The following is a 16,051-nucleotide window of genomic DNA, read 5'->3' as shown; positions in this document are numbered from 1 at the left end:
GTAATCCTCAGTATCTCTTTTTCAACTGTCACGTATTCGCCACGGGTCCAAGATAAAGTCTATTTTTATGTAATCAGCAACAGATGTTGAAGGTATTGCATTGACTGTGATATATTTATGTCTTAGCGCTCACATTGTTCTTAAAGGGACCATACATCAGTGATAAGCTCTGCCAAATGGATACAAGCCACATACTCACCATACACAGACTCTCTCTGTTGTCTGGCATCATTTCACACTACAGCCATGATCAATTTAATTCAGTTACGGCTGAGTCAGTTTCAGTTCTGCTAAATCTCCACAATATAGGCCAGTGGGAATCCTCAGTCATCAGGTAGCACTGTAAACTCATCACGTCTCCAGATGACTTTACAATACCTCATAGTCTGAGTTCTCCACGCTTAGCAGTAACTAAAGGGATTAGCCAGTGGATATGAACTTGTTGATTTACTGTTACTTCTCTGCTATCTGGGTTTCTCCGCATTTTATGATCTGATGTGTAATAAAAGTTTGTGGAGAGAGGTCCTTGGTCGCGGCGTGTTGCGCGGTGGGGGACCGAGGCCGTGATGGCTATCAGGGGCCGTCTCAGTTGAGCCCACATGTCCGGGTGAGTTTTACAGTCCTGTCTGCAGTGCTTCCTCAGGCCCCGTCATGCCACATTCAACCGCACTAAAACACACATGGCTTATTACAGCATGCAAGGGATAGTGATCTGTCTCCTTTTCTTTCACTTTCTGTTTTTGGATCGTACCATGGAGCATTAGGGCTATGTTGAAGAAAAGAAAACTCTGAGATTACAAGAATGAAGTCGTAATATCACAAGAATAAAGTTGTAATTGAAAAGAAAGTTCTAATATACAAGAGTTAATTCGTAGTTAAGAAGAAACATAAAATTACGAGAATAAAGTTGTGATATTGCAAGAATAAAGTCATATTATTATCAGAAAAAATCATTTTACAACAATAAAGAAAAATTAAAACATTTGTGGAAAAACAGCAAAGAGAACACATGTGCGCCTAAGTTTCACCTCTATCTGGATTCACAATCTTGAACCAACCTCTTTGTAAAACTATGAAACCCCTTTGAGTAACGTGTAGATATAACCGATATAACATTCAAGAAATCTAAACTCCTGTCTGTCTCACTCTTTAGCTTCTTTTTCATAACTCATCAAACATTAAATGATTCTTATTCTTTGTTTGTCTTAGTGAATGTCTCTGCTGTGATTTTAAGTATTCATTTGCTTTTATTTATATTCACACATCTTTAGCCACCTTGACCTTTAATCACCGTGATTTCAAAGCCAAGGCCATCAGGCCTGGAGTGTAATCGAGTGTACTTGTGTGTGTTTTTGTGCTTATGGCCATTATAATAAGTCAGCTGGTGTTTGACACTACCTTGGCTGGAGCCTTTTAGAAGGTGCTTTTTGTGTAATGTAAGAGCTCAGCTGTGTCTGTCTCATTATAAAAGGCCTCTTATTAGAGGCTCAGGTTTAGCTGTGGGGAGGGGTTAGGGGTGAGGGTGGAATGGAGTGAGCCTTGTATTAACAACGCAGTATCGGTGTGTGGCACCGCTCCAAGACAAACTAACCAACATCCACCACAAAGCATCTGTCACATAGCTGGGATAGACAGCGCTAATCCAAAAAACTGTCAGGCCAAAAATACAGAGGATGGATCAGTCTTTGAAATTGCTGATAAAGGATTTTTTCCAAAAGGCGATTATGCACTTAGTCATTTCTTTGTTGCAGCAGTGGTATGATCAATGTAAGTGTGAGTCAATCTTCTCCTGACAATAGTTTCTGTGTCATACTCAAACAGTGATGTTAATCTCTCCAACACCTTCTGTTCCTCCGCAGGGCAGAGAAGCTCATGCCTATCGGAGTCTTCCACGGGATGCGAGCGGCTGGTCCACTCAGTTCCAGAGAGAGATGACGAGATCCTCCCTGAGCGCCAACCATCCAATGGTCGACCAGTGGCTAGACAGACAGGACCAGGTACAGTTCAATTACATTTTATTTTCACAGTGCCAAATCACAACATATATTATCTTGGTATAAACCCATTAAGACCTAAGGCACCGAGGAGAAATTCACTTTAAAACATAAGAATTATGTGAAAACAACCACCTAAAACCTGAGAGTTTTCTGAGGAGGGCTGACGGAATTGCCAACGTTTATAAAATGGCACTGTCTTGGGGCCTCTGAAGCAGATAGGACATGAACTAAAAACACTTATATGCTCAAACCACTCAAGCTGGAAAAACTTGCCTAGATCCCCCATTCATTTAACCGCCTCCTCAAGCATCATTCTTAATGGGTTAAATATGTAAAAAAGGTTAAAATATTCTTGTCGACCTGCCATGATCCATGGCTTCATGCTCTCTAGCATAGCAACTATTCCTGTGAGTTCACAGAGATAGAACAGAGCACTGCTACTTAATCATTAGTCAGTCTTGGAAGATTTACTGGTTTTGGTCTTTGGAGAAAAAGGTTGGATCTGTGAATTCCTGTGGAGGTAGAGTACCAAGTCAGGCAGTTATTATATGGATACAAGAATAGTTCTCATAGCCACTCAGCAGCCATGTTCCTGTTATGAAATATCTTACTGAGTGTCAGCAACATTTAACATATGCCCTAAGGCAGCATGAGTAGACTTGTCTGGCACCTGTATTTATACCATCTATCTGCAGATCATCTATTTTGGTATGTTTCATACCATCCTCCATTGTGTCATATTGTATCATATCCTATGCTAGTGTCACAACAAGGTAACCACAGTAAAGACAGATGACAGAGCAGTGATTACAGCGACACTCACTCCTCACTGCCTAAGCCAACGAGAAACTAAAACACTGACTGATATCAGATTTCATGCTACAAGTGTAATTCTGTTGTATGTCGCAGTACTTTTTTATAAAGTAACATTGTACAGTCTTAGTCATTGGCAGCTTGTCTCCTTGCTTTACACCTCCTCGCTCCGTCGGCACTTTGTGATTGTCTCACTCCGTGACTGGTCCCTCTGCTCGTCAGCCTGTCAGAGGAGCGAAAAAAAAGTTCCCTTTAAAAGTTATTAAAAGTGACAGAGGCTCTCTGCTGGGAGAACAGGAATGACCTTGGGAGGTGTCAGAGACGCTGAGCTCGACGTGAGGAGTTTGCCTTTCGCCGATCGCTCCCTCAGCCACTGGATCTGACCCATGTAGGAGGTGTTTAATTGATCTCTCTTTCATGCCACGGAATAAGGAAAGAGCAAAGGCGTGAAAGATTTAGAGTTCAGTGAATGCAAGAGCAACTGTAGCAGCAAGTAAGTAATAAAAGAGTTCAAATATAAAAAACTTTATTGAGATTCAAGTTAGTGAACCTTTGTCCGATGGCTTGTTTCACAGACAAATCTCCGAAAATGGATTCCTTTCTTTTTTCTTGCCCGGCTTGTCACTTAAAAGTCAAGGTTACAGTAATATCTGTCTCTAGGAGTTTTGACTGCCTTCCTCTTCCTGATGTTTTTTGAGGAAATATTTTGATTCCCCAGTTTTTCTTTGCAGATGAGACAAATCATAATAATACAATTAGAAAGAAGCTTTTTAGTGCAACATAAGAATGCAGTATTGCTTGAATAGGAAGCCACAAAATACAAACACATTTCTAGGGTCCTGAGACACTTTGTCTACCAGCTTCTTGTTATTACACCCCCTTGCCTCATCGTGCATCTGTAGCATCTTCTCACACATTGGTAGTTGAAATAATGGAAGACTAAGAAAATGAACAGTAGTTGGTTTGTAGTGGTAAAACTTTAGTAGCTGAAGCTCGTCCATCATAAATCCAGATGAGTGTCCTCCAACACACCTTTCTTATTCAAGATATCTGCCTTTTAATAAACATTATTGTACATCCAGCCACATCAAGAGAGGGTATTTGTCGTGACATCTCAGAACCTGATACAAATGTACACACATTCATATGCTGAGAAATTTGTATTGATCTTTTCATTTAACAAATTTCTTTTGCAAGAAATATAAAGTGTATTTACCAAGAAAGGTATTAATTAGATGTAAGAGAACACACTTGAACACTATGAACATTATTTTTGTTAAACACTTTGAATATTACTTTTATTTTTTATAATTTATTTAATACATTTTACAGATTAATGCTCAAATTACAAATTTTTTGTACAATCTGAAGAGGAGGAAAAGAAGCATCAGCCTGTAAAATTTGATGAATAACCGCAGGAGAATCTCTGTATGAGAATTTATGGATGGCAATTACCTAAGTCTTTGTACTGTGAAAGCTATATGAACAAGATGATTCACAAAAACACAAATCCGTTCATTAGACGTGACACAGTGTAGGTTTCAAAGGGCCACTTAATTGCCCCGTTGTTTCTTTTTCTGTCACTCACTGTATATCAGCCTTGATCGCTGCTTTTCCCTCCCACACATGACACTTTGATATTTTGCTTCCTTTGTCTTTTTGATGGACAGGCAGCACAGCAGCATCGGATTGTTAGATTGTAAGATAAAAATACACAGAGTGGGTTAATTATAAAGAACTGAGATCACTGCTAAAACGCAGATGGAGATAATGAGTTTCCACGCGCACACACACGCTCACACTGTATATGCCAAGGTTTTAGGGAAAATCACATCAATTAGGACTTGTTTATTTATCATGGATCATGTATCTGCTGTACTTCATTGTTCTTCTTTATGAGTTAAATGCAAAAGCAAAGAAAACGGGCATCACACTCATTTCTCTCGCTTCACTGGAACAAATGAAGCACACACTACTTAATATAGCTGCTGTCAGACATGCACTGAAATCCTGGTAATCTCATGAATTTATCCAGAGGGGCTGTATGTGAGAATGCAAGTGTCCGAGTCAGTTGCTGCGGACATTCTCCAGAGTTTCTCATGTCAGCCCCTAGTAAAGACTCTGGATAATGTCCGAGAGCCCATGTTCTCCAGAGGATTTACCACGAGCGAGTGGGTGTGTTGATGATGTTTCTAACACACGATCGACACAAAACTTAAAAGAAACAAAAATAATACAAATATGTCAGGATGAAAAAGAGGAGCCATACACATAAAAGATGCCGAAGAAGTAAATGACATTCAAACAGCACATTGGCCCGCTCCCTATGTGCTTGTTGTGAACGTGTCTGAGCAGAGAATCTTCTGCTGAGTTCTTCATATAAGAAAGAAAAACACCAGAGAAAGTCCCAATTGTGCAGATATTCGGAGTTCATGTCTGAAAACAGTTTATATGTGTTAGGGTGTATGTGTATTTTCTCTCTTCACTCTTACTGGACCTGGATTTTAAACACTCCCTCATCAAATCTTTTCCATTAATGGTTGTTCTGCCAGGTACCATTTGGTGCACTCTTAAAGTGCTTTAGTTCAGCATTTATATTTAAGCAGACCTTCCCACCCCCTGCTATAAATTAGGAATGTGATGTCTATTCTTAAAATACCAGAGACTTCCTGGGGAAGTTGGATGCACGACACCGCACAATCTGTGATTCAGTCGTCACCGCAACAACCCAGAGGTGATAAAGTCAGAGTGGTTTGCAGAATGGCAACTGTAGCTGCAGTAGTGGTTCTCTCAGGATTTATTTCCGATTACACAGCGTGCTTTCTTTGTAGGATGCAGTATTCTCATATGTTCAGCACACACACCGATCACAAGGCCATCTTGTTCTAGTCAGTGTCTTATGTTTAGCTCACCCATTTCATAAATTCCCTTTGGTGTCAAACAGTTCTCTCTAAGGAGCTTCAGCAGCCACACACACACACACACACACACACACACACACACACACACACACACACACACACACACACACACACACACACACACACACACACACACACACCGCACCCTGCCAACTGTGCCATGGAGAAAAGCATGCTCTATCAGCCCATGAATGCCAAGGCCTTATGAGTTATTGTTTACATAAACAGCTGACATTAACCAGCCTGTTATCCTACTGATGAATGCTAATGAGCCTTCCCACTCAGCCTCACACACACACACACACACACACACACACACACACACACACACACACACACACACACACACACACACACACACACACACACACACACACACACACACACACACACACATGCTTACACACATTTGGATCTGGCTGAGTGCTTCTCCACACTATTATTTTGCAGCCTTGAAGAGGGACCACAGGCCGTTATCATGAGCTGTACCAGAGGAAGGACTGACACCAGTCACAGAGGAATTTACCTAGGACTGCCAAATTAGTACGTGCAACGTCAAATTAACTTCAACGTGTCATTATACACCTTTTTAGGTGCTCAATACAAAAACAACAGTCCTACAGTTCTAATTTTCCATGATTAATCTACAAGAGAAGTGTGTCTGATATAACAAAATGTACTCCGATATAAGGGGTATACACAGTGCTTGTTGCTATAGTGAGTGACAGCCAACAACCAATCACAATTCACTCCTGATCAGTTCATCAAACAACCACAGCAGCCCCTGCAACAGGAGACAAACTGAAGATTTGGTTGCCAAAAAGAAAAGCAACTGTAGTTTAATGGTTTTCTTTGGCTACAGAAAAGATTATGTTGACCAAAAACAGGTATTCAAGTCATCTGGAGAAAATTCCTCTTTTTTCATCCTGCATAAATTGAAGTATTGTGGAAAAAGTATAATATATCATTTTCTTTACAATGTTGTGCAGCCCTAGATTCAACCCAGTCAGAATGGCTCACACAAGGGACACAGAAATGTTTGAAGTTTATCCTGAAAGCTCAGTTTTCGGGTTTTATAAATATAACTAATAAGTATCCTAATATGGTCTGAATTCATTTATTCATTTATTAGTAATCTGCTTTGAAAATTTAGTTCCAAACTGTTTTTTATTTAAAGAGAGAGAGATATACTGACACAGAAAGAAAGAAAAACAAACTATTACATAACAGAGTCAAAAACATATCTGAGTAGAAACAGCTCTGATCAGACATCTTTGATCAAGACTCCAGCTGTCGGAGTGCCTCCTTCTTTTTGTTGTCTAAATGAGACACCTTGTCTGGCGAGTTTTAAAGGAAACCCAAAGTGGCGAGGTGCCCGGCTAAATCACAGAGGCAACATGTTGAAAGAAGATGAGTCCGTTTGACTTCAAGCCGGTAGGCGAGAGCGAGGAGCAGTGTGAACACACGCCTTTGCTTTTATATTCCCACATCAAACGCTTCTCAGCAAACAAACACAGATTGCCATTTGTGAGCTTGTCAACAAAATGTTAGTTTTCTGTCCTTTTTTCTGCCTCTGTCACTTCAGTCAGAAGCCAGCAGTTGCACAGAGCAGCATTACTATTGCACAGTTAGTGGCTGTTACAAAGGAAGCCCAGGTTTATGAATATGTATTAAATGTTTTAAATTTGTAAATCTTTCAGAGAAATGTCTCGAGCTTTAAAGTTTAATCCCAGTATTTGTCAACCTTAGTTATTCACATTTTGTTGTCTGGTTTGTTTGTGTAGCGCAGCAGCCACTTGATCTCAGATTCTCTTTGCTACGTTGGCTATAGCAGTTAATGAGTATTTCCAAAGGACGACTCTCTGTATAGATTTTCAATTGAACTCTAGGTTATGCATAAAATAAAGTCTTGAACAAAATCTCCAATGTTTGCATAATAGTCAGAATGAACAAAAATAACAGAAAAACACACATTGACAAATACAGGAATTCCCCTTTGCATACAAATCAGCTTCTTTGCTTGTTCATGACTAAACGGCCTTATTTCAAGATTCAGATAAAAAAATGTGAAAACAAAAACAAGCTTATTATTACTTAACTGAAGTCTTGAAGTGTAGGAGCTCTACAAAAAGACTAAATATATCTACATATTAATTCCCCAAATGGTTGTCTGTCTCTCTGTCTGAAAACTTGTGAACTAAGATCTGAGGATTGACGGTTGCTCGTCAGACTTCTGAAATAGCCGACATGCAGTATATGAATAAAAAAAAAACAGTTTCGTCAAAAATTCAAACTTGAACAGATGATCATATTTTGTTTAGTTAAAAAAAAAAAAACAGCCCCCCAGAGCAATTGTCACTGCAGATAAACCAGATAGGATGAACACAAAGTTTTCTAACTTCACTCTGCACCATAGACTGTTTATAAAAAGCTCTGCACACAATAAAAAGTTACAGTATATTGTGGAACTGTTTGAGGAGGACTCACTAAATGTGAGGTAGCGTTGGCACATTAATGCAGGCAATGAAAACAGCCCATTTCAAACAGGCAGGTTTATTATGGGCACTGCACTAGCTGTATAAATTAGAATACTTTGGAAAATCATTGAGCAAGTCACATCTGCACAAAAGTTAGCATTTAATTCTCAGCTGTGGTTGGTGAGTGAGTTTAGTGAATGAGTTTACTCTGCTGACTAACCTGTTGGTGAAGCCCACACAGTGTGCAGACACTGAGGCAAGCTGCAGGCAAAGTTAGAGCAGTTGAACGTGGAGAGAAAACAGCAACAACCTCCGAACCCTCCCTATAGGTCTCTCTCATTCTGTCTCTCTTCCTGTCTTTTACTGTCTCTCTGAATGACTTAGAAACACATGAGCTCACCTCTCCATCCTCACTCATCCTCCGCCTTTCCCTCGCCGTGCAGTGCTGTGCGGTGAAGTGTTCATACTGTATGTGTCCGTGCATTATGTTCGGGTAGATCTGTGTCAGGGTTTGACGAAGAGCAGGTAGAGGGGTTTTGCCGTGTGCAGGAGAGTGCACAGAAAAACAGAAACCCACATTCCAGAGCAGTGCAGTCAGGCCCGTCGTGGTGTCTCGTGTCTGCAGAGAGGACTTTGCATTTCTCCAGACGCTCTCAGTTCTCCCTGAAACACACAGGAAGCACATTCAGCTCCAAAAACAGTCAGAGGCCTACATGAAAGGGCTCGTGTGCCTGTTTAGTCTATAAAAAATCACTTAAAACTGCATACATGCAAGATATACGCAACATGTCTGGTCTAATTGCAGCTCTGTGAACCTGACCAGTAGGAGCTGCTGTGTATTCAACAATGACTCCAAGCACACAGCAGTGTGTTTTCTCTATTAAGTATTTTCTCTATTTGTATTCTTCTTCGCATTTCTCTTTCTATTCACTGCAAAAAATGTGTATTTCAAAAGTTATTTTAATTATATGAATAAATTTAATGCAAATCTTTCTCATAAATAAGTCAAAAAGATGGGTTGTGCTGCATATGTCGAGGTTCTCTGGTCTCACACTTTTGACAAGCTGTTTGTTCATGCAACTTGCCGCATTCAGTCTGCAAGTACTGCATGCATATGAATACTTCATCCACTACTGTGCTTGCCATATTTCTTAATTTTTTTTATTTTCTAAAATCAAACTCTCTGTTTTCATGATTTTGATGCTTTTTATGTTATGCAAGGACAGAGCAGCAACTTTGCTCATATTGTCCTGTAGCATCCACCTGTTAGCACTCATGATATTTTTCTACAGTAATGTAGAAGTCAAGTCAGTTGCCACAATTCTAAATGTTAGGCGATGTAAAAACCCAAAACTGTTCCGAAAATATTGGGACTGAGCATACGTTGGATTTTCATTTACAGCAAAGTATATATTTGACAACTTTACTTAAATAAAAAAAATAAAGATGTGTTCTGCCACCAGCTGCGTGTAGAACCCTGCAAAGAGCCCACAGCAACAAAATGCAATCCAGATTTAGTGTCATTCTGTCATTAGATAAGTGTGTGTGTGTGTGTGTGTGTGTGTGTGTGTGTGTGTGTGTGTGTGTGTGTGTGTGTGTGTGTGTGTGTGTGTGTGTGTGTGTGTGTGTGTGTGAGTGAGTGAGCAGGTAACACACACTGTTGGTGGCATCATTTAGTTGATTCATTCCCCAGCAGGGAAAATAGATTGTAAACGAGCAATTACGAAAATAAGGCAATTTAACATCTCATTATTAACTTAACATCTTTGTTTCATAACCGTGATAATCACAATGAGCCATGGTGTGTGTGTGTGTGTGTGTGTGTGTGTGTGTGTGTGTGTGTGTGTGTGTGTGTGTGTGTGTGCGCGTGTGTGTGTGTGTGTGAGGGAGAGATTCATATTGAGGCCACAACAGTTAACCATCCACCAGATTTTCTGCCCAAAAGCTTTTCTCTCTTGACTCAGTGTCCATAGCATTCAGAGGCTCTGCTCTCACCTTCACACACACACACACACACACACACACACACACACACACACACACACACACACACACACACACACACACACACACACACACACACACACACACACACACACACACACAGGGTAGTGACAGAGAATGATATAAATAAGTGTTTAGCGATTCAGAACAACTTTCAAAACATAATCCCAAACACATAGCACAGCAAACAAATTCCCAAGGACAGTAAGTGAAAAGGCTGTGGGCAAGGGACTAACAGACAGAGACAAGGCTGAAAATGCTGCTTTACCTCAAAAATGGGAATCAGCCTCTTCTTTTGTCCCACAACAAAGTTTGGTGTCACGTTGGCCCTTGCCTTACCCTTGAAACAAGACGTGTCTTGTTTGTTCTGACTCTTTATTGAAAATCGTGCAAATTACGTCTCTCTTCTTATCTCGTTTGAACAGGAGAGAAGGCGGTAGACATTTTTGGAAGTTGCCAGCACTTCTTCTCTATCAGCTGTACTTGCCTGAAAATGTTTAACCTGTCTTGCTCTGCAGGCTGTGTGTGTGACTAGACTGTCAAAGTTGAGCGAATACGAGCTTCAGAAGGCTCATAGCGTTGTTTTTGAAAGGAGATTTTTATGCCATCTTTCAAATTTGATTATTTATATGCAAAAAATTCACTCAGAGATAAGAAACCTGGGACTTTTATCTTCAGAATTGTATTCTTTCCAGGCATCTGAAAAAGAGTTAGAGCAACAGAAGTTAGAGTAACGTGATCAAGATGTCCTCATGCTATTTAGTAGTTTAAATAATATGAATATGAAAGGTCTTAGGTTCCTTTTCTCTGTGGTTAATTACTTAATTAAAGTTTTGTTCAATTCTAATTTACTTCCCACTTCAAAACAGTTTAGAAGAGGAGGATTTTCCATGGACAGTGGAAACGTCCGTCACTGTTCCTCAACTGTCCCTTTACCCTCCTCTTTCCTATTCCCCCCTATTTTTGTCCAGCACCTCTACACTATCAGCGCGGCAATCCCTCTCTGCACTGCTGGTTATGAATGTGTTAATTCTTGATTAGCGTTCACGCATTTGCCTTCTCCGATTTGCTCTGTGGAGTGAGAAATCACTTTCTCAATGAGAATAATTGAACACGGGCAGGGGGGTGCCAGCTCATTACCCACAAATCACAGGGAGCAGGGGCACCTTAGCTGAAGACAATAATGATTTCGGGGAATAAAGCCGGGCTGTCGGCGTGGAATCCAAGCAGCTCGGGTAGCAAAGAACAAAGATGGGAAAGGTTATCACTGTCTCTGAAGGTGAAAACATTTTGTTCTTATCTTCCTGCATGTTTTAAGTTGAATCAATGTGCCTTCCTCAGAGGAGTCAGTGTCAGTGGCTTTGGAGGGAAGTGCTGAGTCATGTTGTAGGAGGAGCCTGGTCAATATTCAGGGACAGTGTTTCTTGTCGAGTTAACTCTGGTTCTCAGCTAGGGGACATCATTTTCCTTAAAAATATAATTTTAAGACGATCAACACCAAAACCTTTCTCCAACTCAAAAGACAAGAGAGTGACAAAGCCATCGATTAATGAAAATATATTCTGCAACAGCCACATTGAAAAGCGAAGCTCTTTTTATTCCAGATGGACTTTGGTGATTGACACAGCCCCGTTTCCCACAGAGTAAAGCCATTCACTCCTATTTATTTGATTTCTCCCTACTTTCTCACCCTCTCCTTCCTTCCCTGCTTTCTCTAAAATATGCCTCACAATTCCACTTTCCACTGAGTGCCAAATGAGTTCACTCCGACACAATGAGCTCCATTGTCACAATAGGCTTTTCTCACTGTTTTATAGGTCCCATTGGTGGGGGGGCAATGCTTTTAAGTTGCTGCAGGAATGTAATAAGGCCCCGACCGACAGTAAACATCCACATCTCGGCGGCAAGAGAGAAACATGAGATGGGCTGCTTTGCTATCTCGGACGAAAGGACCCGTTTAATTTGCATTGGCTGGAGAACAAAAGCGGTCACAGTCGGATACGAGTGGAGAGGAATGGGGTGGTTTCATTTCTGAGCCAAAGAGACGGAAGAATAGAAACCTTCTGAAGAGAAAGGGCGAGGAGGAGAGAGATGGTTGCGGGCCAATCAGTCCATTTCTGTTTCTTCCATAAAGATGTAGCCATGGTAGCCAGCCACTTATTGCCACTCTGCTAAGAGGTATTATGTGGATTCATAGATATTGCTCTGTTTTGGATTCTGAACCATTTCTAGCTAGTTTAATATCAATATTTAAGCTTGCGAATTGTAAAGAAGCATAATAGTTGTAATTTTACCCAGTAAAGCAAGTGTGTCCATCACCTGTCAAATGTTCTGGAAAATTGTCTTGATCATTATATCCACCATCATTATTGTACTTTGGAAAAATATCCCTGTAAGTTTAGGTCAAGAAAAGTAAATGAGTGATGTATGAAGTATGATGGAGAGTTCAGACAGCATCTATATGAAAGTAAGCCTTAAATTTGTGTCACATTTTTCTCCCCAAATGTAAATTAGTATTATTCTGCAGTTTCCGGAAAATACAAAATAGTTTAAAATGCCTGGTGTCAGGTGGCTGTGACACCTCAGAGTTAAATGTTGCATATGGAACGACCCAAAGACAAGAATGAGGGAAATGTTTTTTTGGTTTTTTTTATCTTCCTTCTCTGCCACCTAAAGCTAAAATCTTGGATGTTGGAGCTTCTCAGCAACATAATAATCCAGCACCTTGGAAGACAAATCATATTATGCTTGATAGTAACTTTCATAAAGGTAACATGATGTTGCCAGTGATAGATTTCCTCCTGTATCTCAAGCTACTTAAATTCCTCATGTTTCAGTGAAATAAATGGCCACCGACGACTGTCTGCAATATCTAAGGAAAATAATTTGAAAACCTATTGTACGTTTATGAAGATCGTCTGCAGGAAAACACGTAAAAGTAACAGGTAAAATCCCATTGAGTTTGAAACAGCCTAGATCATGTTAATGGTGTCGTTTTAGCAAGGAGCGCCACTGTATTGGACAGAGCTTCTCCCTGTGCAGCCGTTTTCCAGAGGAATTTTCTCTTTCACTCTCTTCTTCATGCTCCAGCTATGGGAGCTGTTGCATAGAATAGCACCCCTGCTGAGCTCCATCACAACATACCCTGATATTCTCATGTATTCATGATTTCAACCAGTACCACGCTGACAGCCTTTCCCATTTAGAAAACGGTGCAGTGCAGAAACATGAATTGGTTTATGTGTCTGTGAGGTTGGAAGGTGAGACTCCTGCTGATGTTGTTATGTGATTGGCTGAAATACGAACAGATGCTCTGACATGTAAGGGCGCCTACATTATCTACACTTAGTGTGTTTGGTGTGCGTATTGGAGGTGGTTGTCTACACATGTACAATATTTGTGTTACAAATTTACGATCAATGCTCCGATCTATCTTGTTTGTCAAAACACTGACGATTTCCTCATGTCCTTATCTCATCAGTGATTGCAATCACTTGTTGTATTTAGCAAGTAAATTATCATCAACTCCTATCAGCCCAGTCTTCTGATCAATCAATGCCTTGAATAATTGTAGGCTACACTCATCGCATTCAGAGCCTCAACACACACAAACTCTGGACGCAATTGTCTGTCAGCACCTGTATGAGCCTGACCTGCACCAGTATTTAGGTTTGTTTGTCCGAACCTGACTTGACCTGATGTTGTCCCAGACATAGCCCAGCCAATGTGACCAAACCCACCCCGAATATTTTTTCAGATTTTTGGTCCGAACCCAGCCTGACGAGCCCCGACCATCTTGGGTACTCTCAAACACAAACCCCAAAATGTCTCTTTTATATAATGAATTTAATGACCCCCCACCCCTTCTTTTGCCTTCCTCTTCTCCCTCCCTCTCCACAAAAGCACCCACCCCTGCCGCCTTCCGACACCCTGCCCCACCTGTCCCGCGTCCACTAGATTACCGTGGCCGTGCTGGAGTCTTTTGGGACCTCTCCTCATTACTGGCCCTCCACAGGCCCCCCCATCTCTGCATGGCCCTCTTCATTTAGCCCCAGCTGAGAACAAGGTCTCCTCCAAATGGCTTTCTGTCTCCCCCTTATCCGAGGATTTCAACTTCCAATTAAAATGAAATGGAAAGTGCACCCCCCTCCAATCCCACCTCACCCCACACCGCTCCCACGACGCTATACAGATGAACGCCCCACACTCCATCCACCCCCACCTGCTCAAACAAGGCAGCAAACAAGCGCTGATCTGTGGAATGGGCCGTTCGCCCCCTCTAATAACTTGCTGCAATGTGTACCAAAGCTTTACTTTCCACTAAATTATTCATAGTTCAACATCATTCACCCTCATTCCCTCGTCATCATTTCTTCCTCCTTCATGTTCAGTGTATTTAGGTTTTGAGGTCACAGTGTGTTAAAACAACCGGAGACGAATGAGGTTCTAGAGTGGAGAGCTGCTCTCCTATTTTCTTTCCCAGCGCCTCCCCAGTGATTACTCGCTGATACATTTGCATCACAGTAAATATCGTATTAAATAGTTGATATGACAACTTGGCAGTGCAGCACGTGTAGTTTATTGGCAGCCACCGTGCTACTCAATAAGTCAGTTTGATTTTGACTCACACAATTGCAGGCGGGGGCGACTTAAAATAATGAAAAAAAAAGAAAATGTATTTAATTACAATACAGACCCGAACCACAGGGGCTCTTGTTGAAATTCAAACAGCCGCTATTATTTCAACGGGGGTAACATTCACTCACTGACCTTCACAGTTTGAAAGATGGATTAAACATTGTGAGTAGTGGAAAGCAGACTGTCCTCCCACTTAATAAGCTGAAAATGATGATTAATCTGTGAAAAGCACCACAGAGCTCCTTTTAATGCATGGGTAAAGACCCAGGATTCAGCTGGGCTGCGCACTCACCGCCCTGGATTATCTGTTCAGAATCACGTCCCCACTCTTGAGCCAGGTGTCTGGAAAGTCATAATATCCCTTTTGAACTATATTTTATGCACCAGAAACTCTAAATCTGCTTCAAATGTCCCCTTTGAAGGGCTTTTCTAATGCAAAAAAAAGCTACGCAGATTCACAACTCTTTGAAACACGTCCACTGTATTCAAACAACATTATTCACAGAGCTTGTAAGAGTAAGAAGTGCTCTGGACAAAAGCCGGTGACGATAACTCAATTCACAGTAATTCCTACCCGTTTGAACCTCCGGCTCTCTGGTACAGGAGCGGTCTGCTCCAGTTGCCGCTGTTATTGATGAGGCTTGGAAAAAGTCTTGGGCCCCTCCGTCCGCCTTGGGCCTGTGTTATTGACCTGGTGATTGATTTAAGCCCTCATAATTAGCAGGCCTAATTTAATTAAAGTGCAATTTAACGATGCAGTGGGCAAAGGCATAGGCAGCTGTGTCATTGATAGATCAGTCCAGGACTGATATGAAGCAGGCGCTCACAGATGATGTATTCCACGCACAGCGAGTCTCCCACTGACAGAAGAAGAGACAAAATATTGTAGACAAGAGAAAAAAAGGGACGATGAGAGGAGTAAAAATAAAGAGGTGGGTTTTTTCGTTTTTTCAAATGTCAGCCTGTCAAACAAACAGCGCTGTCCATCTCCCACCCCCACCCCTCCACGTCTTGCCGCCCTCTGTCCTGATGTGGACAAATGCAGCCTCACGTCTCTGATCTAATTTGCTTAACAGCATCAGGAACCTGTCTGTCCCTGTAATTTGCTTCAAGTGAATCCACATCAGAGCCTAAAGTTTTACGAGCCAGAAACCATATCTTTCCAAAAAGAAAACAAAGAGGGACAGATTTGGAGGCTGGA

The 16,051-nt window shown here is 41.2% G+C and overlaps 1 protein-coding gene and 1 long non-coding RNA gene across 3 annotated transcripts in view; one reads left to right on the top strand and one right to left on the bottom strand.

Moving 5' to 3' along the window:
* Positions 1-16,051, top strand: part of LOC118098540 (partitioning defective 3 homolog) — a 345,845-nt gene that overhangs the window by 136,872 nt on the left and 192,922 nt on the right. For both annotated transcript variants that reach the window (XM_035142467.2, XM_035142463.2), the window contains exon 5: positions 1,860-1,997. In XM_035142467.2, coding sequence (XP_034998358.1) covers positions 1,860-1,997 — 138 coding nt within the window. The remainder of the gene's footprint in view (positions 1-1,859; positions 1,998-16,051) is intronic.
* LOC124855074 overlaps positions 1,015-16,051 on the bottom strand; it is an 85,531-nt gene continuing 70,494 nt past the window's right edge. The window contains exons 2-3 of the long non-coding RNA XR_007035004.1: positions 8,609-8,871; positions 1,015-1,979 (exon numbers count right to left, since the gene is read on the bottom strand). This is a non-coding gene — a long non-coding RNA (uncharacterized LOC124855074). The remainder of the gene's footprint in view (positions 1,980-8,608; positions 8,872-16,051) is intronic.

Source organism: Hippoglossus stenolepis, chromosome 19, assembly GCF_022539355.2.
Source record: "Hippoglossus stenolepis isolate QCI-W04-F060 chromosome 19, HSTE1.2, whole genome shotgun sequence".
Classification (NCBI taxonomy): domain Eukaryota; kingdom Metazoa; phylum Chordata; class Actinopteri; order Pleuronectiformes; family Pleuronectidae; genus Hippoglossus; species Hippoglossus stenolepis.
Note: the sequence above shows the minus strand (reverse complement) of the source record. Positions and strands in the feature narration are given on the sequence as shown.